Source organism: Mustela putorius, unplaced genomic scaffold (genome assembly GCF_011764305.1).
Source record: "Mustela putorius furo isolate JIRA1106 unplaced genomic scaffold, ASM1176430v1.1 tig00000174_pilon_pilon_pilon, whole genome shotgun sequence".
Classification (NCBI taxonomy): domain Eukaryota; kingdom Metazoa; phylum Chordata; class Mammalia; order Carnivora; family Mustelidae; genus Mustela; species Mustela putorius.
Genome location: NW_025421304.1, coordinates 26,538,123 through 26,555,358, shown reverse-complemented (window position 1 = coordinate 26,555,358; position 17,236 = coordinate 26,538,123). Strand labels below are relative to the sequence as shown.

Here is a 17,236-nt window from a genome sequence, read left to right as displayed (position 1 = left end):
GCCGAGCAGGCGCCCGACTGCGCCTCGCCTCCCGGGGCCACAAGGCTCCCTCAGATGTTTTCAAAGACTGATCCAGACCACAGGCTAGAGAAGGGCTGCGCGGCAGCGGGCGGCGGTGGGGGGGGGGGGTGAGGGGAGGGGGACGAGTCCAGGTGTGTTAAGGGAGAATTTGACTCCAGTACCTGCTGTGCTGGAACAGTGGGGAAGGGCAGACCGGTCAGGCAAGCACCCCATCCGAAGTTTTCTGCTGTCGAGTGAGGAGCGGCTTCTGTACTTTAACGCTTATATATGTATAACCTATATTTAGATAGGTTTTATATATAACGGAGTCACACAGGGTGCATCATGGGCTATGCAACGGGGGATCCCTCCTAAGTTTCTACTCCATCAGACGGGGACTTTCCGTGGCCCCTTCCATCCAAAACTGATCTACTTTAAAATTTTCAATCAAGTTGCATATATACAATGTGATAAAAAGCTATGCTTTAGATAGAGATCACACTGTTCTGCAGAGATTATAAACACCAAAAATTTTATTAAATTATATGGCCACTGAAACAACTGATAGGGGTACTGTGGCCCCCACAGGGGCTGGCCCACGCCTGAGGCAAAGACCCCAGACAGCCTCAGGCCACTCATACTGGGTCCAAGGAGCTGACCGCCAGGTTCTGAGTCTTGAGGCCTCAGACCCGTTTTCCTGGGAGAAGGGACTATGTGGAAAGTACAAACAGCCAAAGGTCACACACACCTTACCTTTTGTTACTTCTCACTGAAAACCACTAATTCAGAATTCTGGTTAAAAAGCCCTAGAATTAGTGGCTAAAGCTTTTACCCAAAATGGGTTTGCCAAAGCTATCTGCCCAGAAATGGCCAGCAGCAAGAAGTTTCACAAATGCATCAACCTCCCATTCCAATTCCCTTTCCATCATGCCTCCCGGGGCTTGCTCACAAGCGAGGCTCTCTAGGAACTTTCCTGCAGCCTGTCTCCCCTCCCAAACGACCTTCTCTAGGGCAAAATGGGCCCAGCTTCTCTTGTCCTGCACCTGGCAGAACTCAAGGTACTGGTCTCAGCCCTCACTGCGCTGAGATCCAGAGGACAGAACTTCCCTGAGCCCCCTTCTTCTCTAATCTCTGTGGTCACCCTCTGCCGCAGGGACCCACTCCTAAGGTGGATCACGGAGGCTTAGCGCCTTTCCACCCATACCTTGCTACTCACACACACCTCTGGGGAGTTAAAACCTGCGGCAGGATTCACTCACTAATACCACTTGCCAAGATCATTTTGGAAGTGCCGGAGAGGAAGTGGCCGTCCTGGGAACAGAGTTCGCCTCTGAAGGGCGACCAGGCGACCACCACCTGAGGCCACGCATGTGGACCTGCAGGGCCCTCAGCAGGCAGAGATCACACATGACGAAGTGTCTGGAGCACTTGTTAATCCGTTATGATTTATTAGCTGTACAGCAGTAGATCCTCCTCCCCAGCTTTCAACCCCATTACATATTTTATTACAGGTCTCATGTTGGCGTCCTAAAATAATGAAAAATATCACACAGTACAGCTAAGTACAAAATGCATCAACCTAGAGTCTGATAGCTAACTGATGGCTCTTTTAAAAGCAATACACAGAAGAGAAAAGTGTTTGAAATCAGCAAGACTGAGGCTCTCTAAAAAACACATTTCAAACGTGTGACAGTTCATGTGCAAGAATCACTTTTTAGTTGGTTTTGTTTCACATTATTATTTTGTTTTGCAGATCCAAAGTTTAAATTACTGACCTAGTGAACTTTTCTGGGCTGCTGTGACCCACTCATAATCACCCTTCTGCTTGAACAGAGGAGTAATAAAACACAAAATTCAGCTACAAACAGAGCAAAGAAAATGTAGATGGGAAATCATAACTGAAAGTTAATTGTACAAGGTTCAAATGCTGGCTCCACGGGCTGGCAATCGCGATCTTCCGTGTGGGCGTCCGTCACTAGCGGGCAGCAGTCTCAGTGCCGTTCTGCTACATGATTGTGATCCAATTCCTTGTCAACATTTACACACGACAGAGTCTGTGGTAACTTAATTTGCAAGTAATTAAAATGCTGGGTTTTCTTACACTGCACTTCTTTTCAATCTCTTAATTAATGGAAAAGATTAAAATGTAAAAAAAGTTATTTACAAGCTTGACCATACCAGAAACTTTGCCAAGAAAGAGGCAAAGCCTTCAGGACAGACACCGACCGCAGCATGCCGTACTACTGGTGTGCAGCTGGCTCCGAGCAAAGGGAGTCAGGGAGAAGCAGAAGCAAAAACCAGTTTAAAAGTGTAAGTCGTTCCCAAGTCTGCATTTACAATTAAAAACTCTCCTGGGAAGAAGACCTAGAACTCTGGAAAACCCGGTGGCCATTCTGGAGTGGTTTACCATAGCGAGAGAGAAGGTTCAATGTCTCTGTTTCCATCTAAGAAAACCAGTTAGGCATCAACACTGTCCTCAGCACTCCACAGTAAACCCTCGGGGACTCAGAACATTCCATGATTTGCTAACATCAAACAGCAAGTTCTAGTAAAATCACATTTTTCTAACATCATCCTTGAAGTTTTAGTTCTCAGTATGTTTGGTAAAATGGTGTAAAATGATGCTTTTCCCAAAGCCAAAAGAAGAAAGAAGGGAAAAAAATTAAGATGCGGGCCGTTGAAACACAGCCCAGAGCAGTCCTGGTGATGAGCACGGCCCCGCCATCACCGGTCCATCATGCTGAGGATCATCTCGGGCGTGAGGTCTCCGTTGGGGGCGTCTGTGGCAGCTGGCTGGGCCTCCTCTTCCTCCCCCTCCACGGGCTCCGCGTCTGGCTCCTTTTTGACTTCAACTATAATGTTCTCAATTGCACCTGTATTCTGGTCTTCCACTTGGATGATGGCTGTTGCTGGCAAGAAAGAGCACGGACAAAACAAAACGCTCCATTATAGCCCCTGACGACTGCAAAGGTTCCTGTCAGACTTGACACTAAACGGATGTCAGCAATGCAGGAAAGCCTTAGCAAGGATAGTGCTAATGCTAATTTCGCTAATGACTTAGCGAAAGTCATTAAAAAAGACTCAATGACCTAAAATATGGCCATTTGTAAAGCCCCGATACTCTCTGACTATTGAAGAACAAAATGCTGATATTTGTGTTCATATGCCCCCTAAATGCCATACTAAAAGCCTTAGTTTTCCTTCAGGTCAGAAAGCGCGCTAGTTATGAGACAGGCCAGAGATGCAGGCCGGATGTGACCAAGACCACCTCACAATGCCTGTGATCCAGGGCTGCTGGAGGTGCACCACTGACAGCAGGAACATCCATTTCCGATCCTCAAGTCTCCCATACCCAGGGCCTCCGCCAGTGTTTTCATTCAAGGGTGTGGAGGCAAAATGGCTCCCAGGATCGACAGTCAACCTCCCCCACCCCAAACCGACATCTACACACAGGGCTCAGGGAGTACATTAAAGAAAAATAACAAACATCAGACTAAGTCTTGTATTTGTTAAAGAAAAAACCCTGCCTGCCAGCTTTCAGGATATCCACAGCAACAGAGAACAGAACAGACTCCAGTCCTCTAGAGCCTGCTGCTGTCACAAGGGCCGTGTCCAAGACAGGACCGCTCCCCACCGCCATTTGTGGTGTGAGGTAGAGGGTGAACACCTCCGCTGTGTCTTCTCCTGAGTCAGAAGGCCTGGATTTCTCAGGAGGATCAGTCTCAGCACAGAAACTGCTCTATCCTTCATCCTTTAAAATCTGGCTCTTTTACATTCATTACCATATCAATTCTGCCAGCTGAGTGGGACTTTGTTTTGCAAAACCCTCCTACATTAGAAGTACCCATCTTGCAGAACATGAGTACCCTTTCACTCTGGACTTCTCACTGAAGCGTAACAGGTTTCTAGGGTCTTCCTCATGTGTTTCCTGTAAAAACTAAATAATTGCTTCCTGACAGTTTGTTCCTGGTGTGACCTTAACTTGTTCTCATGGCTTAGTTCCCATCATCCCCCAAAACAAGGACCCGTCTGGCTCCTCCACATGCTGGGAACGGATGCCAGCCTTCAGCCTACTAAGTGGAGACAAGTAACTTACGCTGGGTCTGTTTGGGCTGGTTGGTTCTGCCAGGGGGGCGTCCTCTCCGCTTTTTGGCAGGTGGTGGGGCTGGGGTCACAGGCTGAGGCTCTGGCTCGGGTTCAATTTCCACAGCAGGTTCTTCCTCATCCTCATTGTCATCCAGGTCTGGCTCAGCATTTTCTTCTCATGAAATCGGAGTAATAGGTAGGGATGGGGGGCAGGGAGAAGTATGGTGGAAGAAAAATATGACACACACACAAAATCACACATTCTATTAAGTCTAGTCACGTATTTATTTTCATCAATAAAAGTCCATTTAAAAATGCTTTTGCTAGAATTTTTGCTATCAACATTGACAAAGTAAACTGGTATTGTACTAGAATTAATACACAAATCAACTTGAAGACTATTATTCCTACTTTATGTGGATTGGATATTACTTTTTTCTTCTAGCTTTAAACATCAGAATATTCAGTTTCAAATTTTTTTTTAGAAGATTTTATTTATTTATTTGACAGACAGAGATCACAAGTAGGCAGAGAGGCAGGCAGAGAGAGAGAGGAGAAAGCAGGCTCCCTGCTGAGCAGAGAGCCCAATGTGGGGCTCAATCCCAGGACACTGGGATCATGACCTGAGCTGAAGGCAGAGGCTTTAACCCACTGAGCCACCCAGGCGCCCCTCAGTTTCAAATTCTTCAGAGGCAATTCCATCACATGCCAGATATATAGTAATACCACAGTGTTTAAGTTGAAAACATTTATTCCCTCAATCTATTATGCAACAATAAAGCAGGGTACTAAGCCTCAGATGGACCCTTGAAGATGTGCTCTTGCTGGTCTCTGAGTAGGCAGAAAATGTGTGTGTTTATGTGTGTTTATGTGTGTGTGTGTATGCACGCGCAACATAAATTTCTACTGCGCTGTGAAGTCCTATTACTAAGATGGGCATCAAGAGTTCTTCTAGAACTATGACTGATTAAAAAAAAAAAAAAAAGAAAGATTTATTTTGAGAGACAGACAGACAGACAATGGTGGGGGGGGGGGCGAGCAGAGGGAGAGGGAGACAGAATCCTTAAGCAAACTCTGAGCATGGAGCCTTATGTGGGGCCCAATCCCATGACCCTGAGATCATGACATGAGCCAAAATCGAGTCAGACACTCAACTGAGCCACTCAGGTGCCCCTTCATGGTTTTTTAAGTCCAAGTTTTTTAACTTCATTCTCAGCTATGCCAGATTCAATGGGTCATTCTTAACTCCCTAATTTTCTCCCTGATGCCATCATCAGATAAAAGCTGAGGGGACTACTGTGCAAAGAACATTGACGAGGAGCTCTGAATCCCTTACTGGGTGTGACCTGGGACAAAGACCACAGTGAACCTCAGTTTCCTTATATAATCTCCAAAGCACTCCCAACCTGCTTACTAGTGATTTGAAGATCGAAAGGATTGAGCTGTAGCGCAGGTCCTTCATGCTCTGGAAAGGAGACTCCACTAGACAGACACAGATCGTTTGCACCGTGTGTCACAGTTCTAACATTCTCCATTATTCCATCTTGCCTTCGTAACTTCCTTTTTTTTTTTTTTTTTAAAAGATTTGAAGCAGGCTCCCCCCTGAGCAGAGAGCCCGATACGGGGCTCGATCCCAGGACCCTGGGATCATGACCTGCCTAAGGCAGAGGCTTTAACCCACTGAGCCACCCAGGTGCCCCTCATTACTTCCTTTAATAAGAAGAGGTGCTACCCTCATTTTAATAGAAAAAGTGAGAAGCTAAGTGATTTGGAAGGCACCTAAACTACAGCAGGCAGAACTCAAGCTCCTGCCTCTGGCCTGGGGCTGTTCTGCCACCCCAGCCCCTTGCCTCTGCACACGAATTATCCTCCCCGCCTGCCTCTGAGAAGTGCAGGTTATTGCCATCTTTCTCTAGGACCAGACATTGACATCTAGACAGCTGGGAGTAAATGCCTCATCTTCAGGACAAAATGCCTTATTTGTCAAATCCTAAGTGAAACCGTGGGGAACACACTGGTATGTGGCAGCGTGTCAAGAACAAGATGAGACACTTCCCTGTAGATCTTATTCAAGCCCCCTATTGCCCAAGTTGGCCCAATGCCTAAAAAGCAAAAAACACAAAGAAGGTTTATAGGGCCAAAGGCTTATTGGCTTGGAGAGACGTTGGCAAAAGTTCTTAAACATAGCAGTAGATTCTGCTGGCCAACCTCTGCAAATGGCCAATAGGCAGAACTTCCGGGAGAGGACAAATGTGACTGTGTGGCCTTAATCAGCAGCGGGGTGGACAGCCCAGACTTTCTGGGGGGATAAAAAAACACTATGTACAAGACGCAGAACCAAACCGTGCCCTGCAAGACAGCAACGTGTAAGACAAAAGGAGCTGCAGCATCTGTTGGCAACCACCAGTAAAGTCTTCTGCTGGAAGATGCTCTGGTGATGCATCACTGGGGAGTGAGGCTGATCTTACTGGGAGAGGAACCACAGACGTGAACAAGGTGGTACCATAAGCCAGAAGGCGAAGAGCCAACATCTGTGGCAGCAGGAAGCTCTGCAACTAGAAGCACCCAGAAATCCTCCGGGCTCAAGGTTACTTGTGGATCTCTGGTGGTACTTGGGGTCTGTGATTTTTTTGTTTTGTTTTGTTTTTAAGATTTATTTTCGAGCAAGAGTGAGTGAGCAAGAGAGAGCGCACACAAGTGAGGTGAGGGAGAGAGGGAGAGGGAGAAAATCCCAAGCAGATGCCCTGCTGAGCATGGAGCTTGATGCGTGGCTTGATCTCATGACCCCAACCGAGAGCACACCCCAAGAGCTGGATGCTCAACTGACTGAGCCACCCAGGCGTCCCCACTCATTAAGTTTTTAGCCAAAGGATCCCACAAAGATTCTCAGTAGAGAATACTTTGTATACTTTCTTTTTTTAAAAGATTATTTATTTGAGAAGACAGAGCACACACGTGTGTGTACGCGAGCAGGAAGGAGAGGCAGAAGGAGCGGGAGAAGCAGGGCTTGATCCCAGGACCCTGAGATCATAACCTGAGCCAAAGGCAGAAGCTTAACTGACTGAGCCACCCAAGCGCCCCAGCAGAGAACGGTGTGCTTTTAAAAAGTGAAGTAAACCAACACTTTAAAGGAGGCATGTTTACTGAAAACCTAGTGATGAAGAGAACGCTTAAATTAGATTTTCTAGAAAAGGCAGCAAAAAATAAATTATTCTCATACTTACTGATTGAATATTCTCCCAGAAAAAGTAAAAATTCTGAACAGAAAGGTTTTATTAAACAAAAAACTAAAACTAGAAGGGACCTTGTTACAGACCTAAATATAACCTTGTGTTTTCATGAGCAAGTTTTAGATAAAAATCAATGGACAGAATGACATTTTCAATCTCCAAAAATCTTAATTCCTCTCCATGATTACTAATAAGCAATACAAGACAAAATGAAGACCGTGGAAACACATTAAGACATGATCTTGAATTTCTCCCATCTGATGGTGATTCTGGGGAAGTGTATTCCCCAAAACAAAACCTCTCCACATACATCTTTCACCATAAAAAGCTTACATCTTTAGCCACAGATGTGCCTTCTCAACTACTTGGCCAGCAGCCCAAGCATCCACTTCACAGAGCCTAAAACCACGAGATGAGCGTGTACAATCAAATGTGGCTCTCTGCTATCGACACTCCTGTTCTCCCTCCCTCTTCATGAGTCCAGCGCCTAAAGCATGCCTCCTGCCTGGATTTCGTGACTAGAAGCCACGAAAATAGGCAAGGTGTTACATTATTTAATGGAGAGATTAAGGTAGGAAGAGAGAGGCTGACCTTCAGGGGTTTGATCAATACATCTCAAGGCTAGGCTGACACAGGCAGTCAAACAAGAAGTTGGTCAAGATGCTTAAGAAACCTTCTTCATGTCCATTAGATTCACTGCTCAAATCTAGACCAGCTTCCTAAATGTAAAAGTTACCAACACAGAAAAGGAATTCTGCTGGCCTTAGAATATCACTAATCTGAGGAAATGGGAGTCGAGCTACTGATTTTGCTCTGGCTTTGACTGAACTGAACATATAAGGTATTATCAAGCAATGGAATATCAGAAGGGAAAAAAAAACTCCACAAAACTTGCCCTAGAAACAAACTAGCTGCTGCTGTAAATATATAAGGGACATTACGGAGACTAGACGTTATAAAGGAAGGAAGAGGGATTGGCCTCTCTATCCCAGCACATCCATGTATCAACATACTGGCAACTGGGCACCCAAATCTACCACATGTGACTAAATCAAGAAATAAGTTACTCACCACTGTCAGAGGAGTCTTCTTTTTTGGAACGCATCTTTCTTTTTCTACCACGTTTACTCTTCTTTGTTTCCCCTCCATTTTCCCCTTCTACACCATCTGGACCAGCACAATTGTCAGCATGTCTTGCCATGGTATTCTAACGGAAGAAACAAAATCTTCGTTCATGTTACTAAAAAAACTGGTATCAGAAATTAGAAGTTCTCTTACTTTAGTTTAATAAAATAAAAATATCGGGTATTTGTGATGAGTCTGAATGTTCTAGTATGTGCTAATAAGCACATCCTGAACATGCTCTCCTTATTTCAAGGGAAATGGTCTCCATCTGGAAGAGGGAGAGAGAACGAAGGAAGGAGGGGGGGGGAACAGAGGGAGAGAGAAAGGAGGGAGACAGAAAGACAAAGAGAAAGGGAGGAAAGAGAGTCCTTCAAAAGAGGAGGGGCTGGGTCCTCTCAGCAGCCTTCAGGCGAGAGGAGCACAGGAGAACCGGTCAGCTCCCTGTCCTGGGCAGACCTGACTAACATGGCCCCAAGGGAAGACCCAAGAAAGACCTATCCAGATAATGAGTCCCCCCAACCCTCCGCTTCAGCAGAGGGTTCACACATGTACAGACAACCCTGAGGTAGGGACGAGTGGCCCTTTCCAAATGGGAAGGCATCTCTGTGCTTATAACCTCAGTGGAAAAAACTGCCCTGCTTTGCAGTGGTAGATCGAGAACATGACATTAAGAACCCTGATAAGGGAAGTGAAGTTCTGACTCTCACCCGGCGTGTAAAGGTCTTCCCACACTTCGAACAGACAAAGGCCGCAGGGACAAAGTTGGGGTCATGATAGCGTTTGAAGTGCATGTCGAGGAGCTGTTTCTGGCGGAAGGTCTTGTCGCAGTGGCTGCAGGCGTAAGGCTTCTCCCCGGTGTGCGTGCGCTTGTGCATGATCATGTGCCTCTCCTGAAAGACAGCAGGTGCGTGTGCGGGGGGAGGCCTCAGAGTCCGTCATGGGGCTGCCACCCCAGCCGCCATCTGCATGCATACGGTAGACAGGCCTCTGTCTCCGAAGGTCTGGGCTCAAAAGTGCTTGTCCAGAGGACGAAGTTATCTTACTGGGGTGCAAAACTGCTTCCTTAAATCCCAGGGTACAGACAGGCTCCCTCCTGCTGGGCTGCTTGTCTAGAGCTCACCCCTAAGCCCCAAGACCATATTCTTCCCTTCTCTCAGGTCCTGGACTTATTTCCTCCAGTTCTGAGAAAGCAGTCAGTAGTCTGCATGAGGGAGAGGTAAGCTGTGCCTGAATAAAACATCAGCTGGAGACTGAGGTGATAAAATCGAGGAGTGAGACCTTTGGTGATATTCCGCACAAATCAGTTTGAAAACTGCCATTCTTAAAAACAGTTACCATATACGAAATTTAAAACCCTCTGATGATATCTGACACTAATAAGGAATCAACTGCTTTTTAACTATGAAGGTCTCTACCTGTCTGCAAGCGTAATCACACTGGTCACACTTAAAGCGCTTCTCGTTCTTGTGTGACTTCTGATGCTGGATGAGGGCATAGCGCTCATGAAACACAGCATCACAGTATCGACATTTCTTGCCTTGCTCGATGTAGGAATGCTGCTTTCGCAAGTGGACACCTGAAAGCGAAACACAAAGCCCAGTCTAACTTGTGAAAACAACAAACAAGTACCTCAATAAATTAATAATACGTCCTTCTTTGCTTCTTAAAATCATTACTCTGGCTGCTTTCCTAAAAGTGAATTAAAAGGCAAAAAGAGAGGCGGAAAGACTGGTTAAGATATGGAAACAGGACAGGTGAGAGAAGATGGTGGCTTGGAAGGAGCAGGACAAACTGATGAGAGACCCAAAAAGCAGCATCACCGGGATTTATTCACTGACTACAGAACAAGAAAGAAGGCGGCTGCCAGAGATGGCCTCCAGGTTTCTGGCTTTGAAAACTGAGCAAGCAGCTGGGGCCAGGGGGGTTTTAGACCTTCGGTTTTGAACACGTTAAATCTGAAATGCCAACGAGAGCAACCAGGAATGGCAAAGGCTAGATAAGCCTAGCTCAAATGAGAGATTTAGAGTAGGAACTGGAGCTGTTGGGATTTGAATTAGACCACAGGAGCTCATGAAATCACTAAGGCAAAAAGAGAAAGAAGAGTACAGATCACACTTTAAGAAAGCTAACAGATAAGGCCAGTGGAAGGAAAGGGGGTTAAAATAAGAGACAGCTAGGAAAGAACAGTCAGAGAAAAAAGCCATCAGGCTATAGTGCCACAGAAGCCAAGGGAAGAATGTGTTTTGTTTTAAGATTATTTATTTATTTATTTGACAGACAGAGATCACAAGTAGGCAGAGAGGCAGACAGAGAGAGAGGGAAGCAAGCTGCCCGCTGAGAGCCCAGTGTGGGGCTCGATCCCAGGACCCTGAGATCATGACCTGCGCTGAAGGCAGAGGCTTAACCCACTGAGCCATCCAGGAGCCCCTTAAGTGTTCTTAACACAAAAAAATAAGTGAAAAACTAGGAATTGAAGTTTCCATGTACAAAAATTTCCAACTTTCCAAATTATGTTTTTTTTTAAAGATTTTATTTATTTATTTGACAGAGAGAGATCACAGGTAAGCAGAGAGGCAGGCAGAGAGAGGAGGAAGCAGCCTCCCCACTAAGCAGAGAACCCGATGTGGGGCTTGATCCCAGAACCCTGAGATCATGACCTGAGCCAAAGGCAGAGGCCCTAACCCACTGAGCCATGCAGGCGCCCTCCAAATTAGGTTTTAACAGGAAAAATTAAAGACTTAAAAAAAAAAAAATCAAACCTAGACAAGGAAAACTTTCTTTAAAATAGGAGAAATGTAAACATGTTTAGAGTCGAAGGGAAAGATCTAGAAAACGAAGTGTGAACATCAAGGTAAAGAGACAGTCCATGACGGTATGAAAGCTCGAGAGAAGACGAGAGTAGGATCAAGGCAAAGGCAGGTAACAGCCACAAATAAGAAGAGTGAGGCCAAGTGTCTTGTAGCAAATGGGCAAAGAAAGGATGAATGCAGATAGGTTTGTTAAGTTTGATAACCGAAATTTGGGAGTTTCAGTCTGTTGCCTTAACTTTCCTTATGAAGTAGGAAAACAGGCCACTTACTGAGACCAAGGAGGCAGAGGAAAAAGGGGAGGAAAGATCAGAGGTTTCAAGAAAGTACAAATGATTCACCCAACTCTGAACCGTCTCACGGTGTCTCCCACATAGCAGGGACCTATACATCTGTGGAATGAAGCAATGAATGAACTCACTAAAGAAAATGGGAGCACACCTGACAGGGACAAACAGCTGGACTGCCCAGAAACAGTAACAGCTCAGCTGCATTTGAGATCATGGATTTATGCTGCTACCAATCTGCTTCACTCAAAGTCACATCACATCAGACTCAAAGGGGGCCAATACTAGGGAACGGAAATGAGGGAAGGCTTTTCTTTTTTACTCTCTACACACGATTATATGAAAGCCTTTTATACATGCATGTATTATTTCAAGTAACTTTTTTAATAAAATTTTATTTTATTTATTCATTTGACAGAGAGAGAGCGAGAGAGCACAAGTAAACAGAGCAGCAGGAAGAGGGAGAGACAGAAGCAGGTTCTCTGCTAAGCAGGGAGTCCAATGTGGGCTCAATCCCAGGACCCCAGAATCATGACCCGAGCCAAAGGCAGTCGCTTAACCAAATGGGCCACCCAGGTGTCCCTCAAGTAACTTTTAAAAAGCTTCAACTTCCCCTTCTGGTCCTATGATAAAGACCTAACAGTGAAAGACTTTCTTCCATGTGTTCTTACTAAATAATTGTAGCAACCGTGTAAGGCAGTTACTTTTCCTAAAAAAATCAGTTGAATTAAAAAAAAAAAAAAAAAAGAGAGAGAGAGACTTAGAGCAGTATTTGGGGGTGAATCTTGACTCTAGTAGGTCAGTCTCCGAAGCCCATGCTTTCCTGTGTCACAAAGTGATAGATTTTAATTATAGTGTATTAGTGTGAAATCAGACTTCCTTTAAAGAGGAAACACAAACTTCTTTGGGATTGGCTTTGGGAGATAACTATTATCTGACAGCTCCTAAGCAATTAAGTTCCTCATTATGTAGGGCCTAAAGGGCATCATAAAGATACAGAATGTCCAAGATATCTATCTGTATCATACAACTGAATAATTTTAAAAACTTAAATAATCCAAACAGTGGCCTAATAGCTCAGAAACACTGCCATGAGATATTACTTAGATTTTAGGCTTCTGTACCATAAGAACAGCAAAATTCATTTATCAGAGGACAGTGCCTCTTAAATCTTTCTAACAAAGTCCTCTCAATAGCAGGGTAGGATGAACAAGTGACCTATAGGTCTTATATGGAGCCTAAAGTCCTCTGCTTCAAACTCATGGTTTCATCTTAAAAATGTGTATCAAATGTTAACATAAATAAATAAAATTACACCTTTAAAAAGTATATGCTAGCTGCATTTTGTTCAGTATGGTCACATTAATATGACAATGTTTTAAGACACCAGCTAAACTGCATAGCTTTACTCAGCTAAAATACATATGGTTTGGTCAATTCATATGGTTGCTGTGAACATCAAATGGGTTAAAAAGGTAAAACAAAGTAATAAAAGACGTTTGGTAAAGTACAATTTACCTAAATATAAATTTCTTTTTTAATTTTTTACTTATTTGACAGAGAGAGAGAGAGCACAGGCAGGGGGAGAGGGGGAAGAAGGCTCCCCGCGGAGGGGGGAACACGGAGCTCAATCCCAGAACCCCTGGCATCATGACCTGAGCTGAATGCAGATGCCCAACCAACTGAGCCACCCAGATGCCCCTAAAAATGTTTGTAAGAATCATATTCAAGGGGAAAAGAATAATATTCATGAAGCAATACATTTTGGATAGAGAACAGACTGGGGAAATATTTTTATCTCTTAAGTAGGAAAAACAAAGGAAGACATCCAGGAGACCATACCTTTATGGGCCCAACTACAATTTCTACTGATAAATTCTGTCTCTGTATAAGCTGTAGTTTAATTATGCACAGAAATACAGTTATCATCCAACCAATAAAAAAGTCTAATTACTTAGGAAAGTACTTATGTTCTGAGAAAAATGAAATGGACAGACCTTAGTTTGAATCATACTATGTCACTTCCCTACTGGAGATCTGAACATTACCAGTGAGGGTTACTAAATAAAGGTTTACTGTTTCCTCTCATTACAGCTCCTTTTAATTTATAAATGACCTATATTCAGGAAAGAATCTTGTCAGCTGACTGCAGTGAGAGAAGGAAGATAAAGACAGATAGTAAGCAATGGCTATTAGTAAGTGGCAGGCCATTCACTTATACAAAACTTAAATAATTCAGAAAAGGAAGTTATTTATGATCTTCCTATTTTCACAAATAGTCAAAATTACTTTTTCATTTGCCACCAGCTAATTTACTTACCCAAATCACTTTTTCGGGCTATGACGGTGTCACAGTGGGGACAGTGAAATTTGGCCACATTTTCTGTGTGCTTCTGTAAAATGTGCATCTTCATGGTACCACTTTGGGTAAACCGAGCATGACAAATATAACATTCATAAGGTTTTTCCCCTTAAAAGGAAATACAGAATGAATAAATTAGATGAAATGAGCACCATCATTTTTTTAAAGATTTTATTTATTCATTTGACAGACACAGATCACAAGTAGGCAGAGAGGCAGGCAGAGAGAGAGGAAGGGAAGCAGGCTCCCTGCTGAGCAGAGAGCCCGATGCAGGGATCAATCCCAGGACCCTGGAATCATGACCTGAGCCGAAGGCAGAGGCTTTAACCCACTGAGCCACCCAAGTACCCCGAGCACCACCATTTAATTGGAGGGTAATTCAGGTGGTAATTCAGCTGCAATCAGGTGGGAGAAAAGCTAAGCTAGAGAGAATCCTCAGGTGTTACCCAGCTAGCCCAAGCCTCAGGCTGGGCTCATAGCGGTTCTTAAGAGATGACAATCAAGTCCTAAACTGCTCCTGCTAGCTCTGCTTCACCAGCTCCACCAAAGTCACTCACATGAGAGAGAGAGACAGACAGACAGACAGACAGAGAGACAGAGAGAGAAACTCCTGTCTTCGGGGGACAGGAGATGGTACAACAGAAGGACCTGCAAGTTGTTCTTTTTCAGTTATCTTTACATCCCACATGGGGCTTGGATTCATGACCCTGAGATCAAGAGGTGCACACTCAACCAACTGAGCCAGCCAGGCATCCCTACAAATTTTTCTTTTTTTGGAAAAGACAGTATGGGGAAAACTGAATGAGCTGGGTTAGGTAATCGACCCAGACTTCTTATAAGAGTGAAACTTCCCATTCTCCAGTGTATATTCAGAACAATGAATTCAGAAGATATGCCAGAGAAGCATTTGTCAATTCCATTATTTTTATGCCAGCTCCCATTCTGATGAGCAACAGGGGTGTGAGGTGGTTTACAGGGTCCCATGGGATCCAAAGAAAAGCAGCTCATTAATACAAGGAGAGAAGATGTCCTACCTGAATGAGTTCTCATGTGCCTTTTCAGCTTGTATGTGTCCCTGCTGGCATAACTGCACAAGCTGCACTGGAACGGACGCTCCCCAGTATGAGAGCGAATGTGACGTTTCAATTTGCTGACCTGAAACATGAAAGCACATCGACTGTAATGTGAATGCTATGGGTTAGGCACAAAAGCTTTGCTTCTGGGCACTGAAGTTCAGAATACAGAAAAGGTCTAAAATATAATATTCCTTCCTCCTTATTTGTAACTTTTATTTCTCAAATCCTTATAATCCAAAGAGGGTAAATAAATGGATAGGGCATAGATGACTCAAGATTGGTTATTAATAACTATTCAAGCTGAGTGAGAGATTCATGGGGGTGTATTATTCTATTTTGTCTATTTCTATATACATTTTCTGCTTTTGTATAGATCTGAAATTCTCTGTAAGAGCTGAAATAATCCATGCTTATCTACAGATCACTTTCCTTCCAGATACACAGGCATCAGATATATTTTATCCCTAAATAATTTTATTGCTATTAGAATGTGAGCCAGTTTCCTGCTATGTATCATAAAGGTAAGTTACTGGCTTCTGTGTATTTGTCTTGTATCTGGCCACCCAAATGAACTCTTACTGCTCTAAATTTTTTTTTTCAGCTGATACTCTTGGATTTTTTGGGATAAGCAAGTATATCTGCAATACGTTAGTTTTGTTTTACCATGTATAATTCATTTCTTATTTAGCTGGGATTTCCAATACAATGACAATGTTGAAGCAATAAAGGTAAGAACAAATGTCTTGTTGCAAATTTTGATTATTTACTTATTTTTAAGTAATCTTATACCTAATGTGGGGCTCACAACCCTGAGGTCAAGAGTTGGATGCTCTTATGAATGAGCCAGCCAGGCACCCGGTCTTGTTCCAAATTTTAATGGGCATACTCCCAATGCTTAAGTTAACTGGAAAGGATTGACTGCGGGTTTCTGGTTTAGAGTAAAGACATTTTCTTCTACTCTTAAATTGCTAGGACTTTAAACAGTAACGAACACTAAATTTTATAGTTTTTCAGTAATCTGTAGGAAAGATCACATGGTTTCTCTTTAACCTCTCAATGTAGCACACACCAATAATGTTCTGATGTTCAACTCTCCTTGTATTTTAGATATCTTCTATTTAGTAATCATTTATTTTTTAAATATATTATTAAATTTGGTGAATAATTTGATTTAGTTTTAGTTTTCTGTGAGAATAAGATACCCTTTCCTTTTTGGTAGCATTCTTACCCAGTTTTGATAACGATATAGCCTCATTTAGTAAAGGAGGTAACATTTTCTTTTCCTCCCCCCCCCCCCACCAAAGTAGGCTCCAATGCCAGGCCTCAACTTACAACTATGAGATTGAGAACCTGAGCTGAGATCAAGGGCTGGACACCTAACAGACTGAGCCAAACAGGTGCCCACAAATTTTCCATTTTTAAATGCGCTGGGTACAGTTATTTGTTTCTTTAATGTTTCATACACCTTACCTATGATAACATGTGGTACAAGTGTTTTTTAAAATGGGTACATCTTTCACATTCATTACAGTTTTAGTATTTTGGGTGGCAGGGAAGGGGAGTGGGAAAGTTAATAATTTCATAAGATTTTCTATGTCATCTTAAGTCAGTATGGGTAGTTTTTATCCTAATACTGGAATCATGGTCTTAAGAGAAGAACCAACAAGTTGCTCAACACTCACTTCTACACTGGCGTAATCGCACATGGAACACTTAAATGGCTTCTCATGGGTGTGTTTATAACGACGATGCCGCACCAATTCTCCACTAGTCACAAAGGCCATGTCACAGTCTGGGCACTTGTGAGGACGAGTACCTAGAGAAAAGGGGATTATAATAGGAAGAAAAGATCAAGGGCACCGTTAATGACAGTTCAATGTCTGATGGAACTGCAGCATGAGGCTGAACCCTGGTCATCTCAATAAACTTGCACTAGCCTGAGAGTAACTCCAAAGCAACAAGTCAATTGAATAAAAAAATCTGCCCCCCCGCCCACTGCTTTTTTTAAATACTCGTGGCAAGAATTACTATTAAACTCCACTCAGTTGGCCAGAGACCACTGTAGTGATATTGAAAAACCTGTCCTTCATGGAGCATATTACCTATACTTGTGAGTTCATTTGCTGGCCAAAAACCAAAATCATTTTTATCCCTAGTTTATGAATTCTGATCACTCTGGACCAAAAGTCTGTTTCAAATTTTTTTTTTTTTTAAGATTTTATTTATTTATTTGACAGAGAAAGATCACAAGCAGACAGAGAGG

The 17,236-nt window shown here is 43.5% G+C and overlaps 1 protein-coding gene across 3 annotated transcripts in view; it reads right to left on the bottom strand.

Moving 5' to 3' along the window:
• Positions 1-1,420: 1,420 nt before the first annotated feature.
• Positions 1,421-17,236, bottom strand: part of CTCF (CCCTC-binding factor) — a 54,811-nt gene continuing 38,995 nt past the window's right edge. For 2 of the 3 annotated variants that reach the window (XM_045076178.1, XM_045076177.1), the window contains 8 exons: positions 16,656-16,789; positions 14,932-15,052; positions 13,856-14,005; positions 9,857-10,017; positions 9,149-9,331; positions 8,388-8,523; positions 4,097-4,258; positions 1,421-2,909 (listed from right to left, as the gene is read on the bottom strand). In XM_045076178.1, the coding sequence (XP_044932113.1) occupies positions 2,725-2,909; positions 4,097-4,258; positions 8,388-8,523; positions 9,149-9,331; positions 9,857-10,017; positions 13,856-14,005; positions 14,932-15,052; positions 16,656-16,789 (1,232 nt within the window). In that variant the 3' untranslated portion in view covers positions 1,421-2,724. The remainder of the gene's footprint in view (positions 2,910-4,096; positions 4,259-8,387; positions 8,524-9,148; positions 9,332-9,856; positions 10,018-13,855; positions 14,006-14,931; positions 15,053-16,655; positions 16,790-17,236) is intronic. The other variant, XM_045076179.1, reaches the window with a different exon arrangement.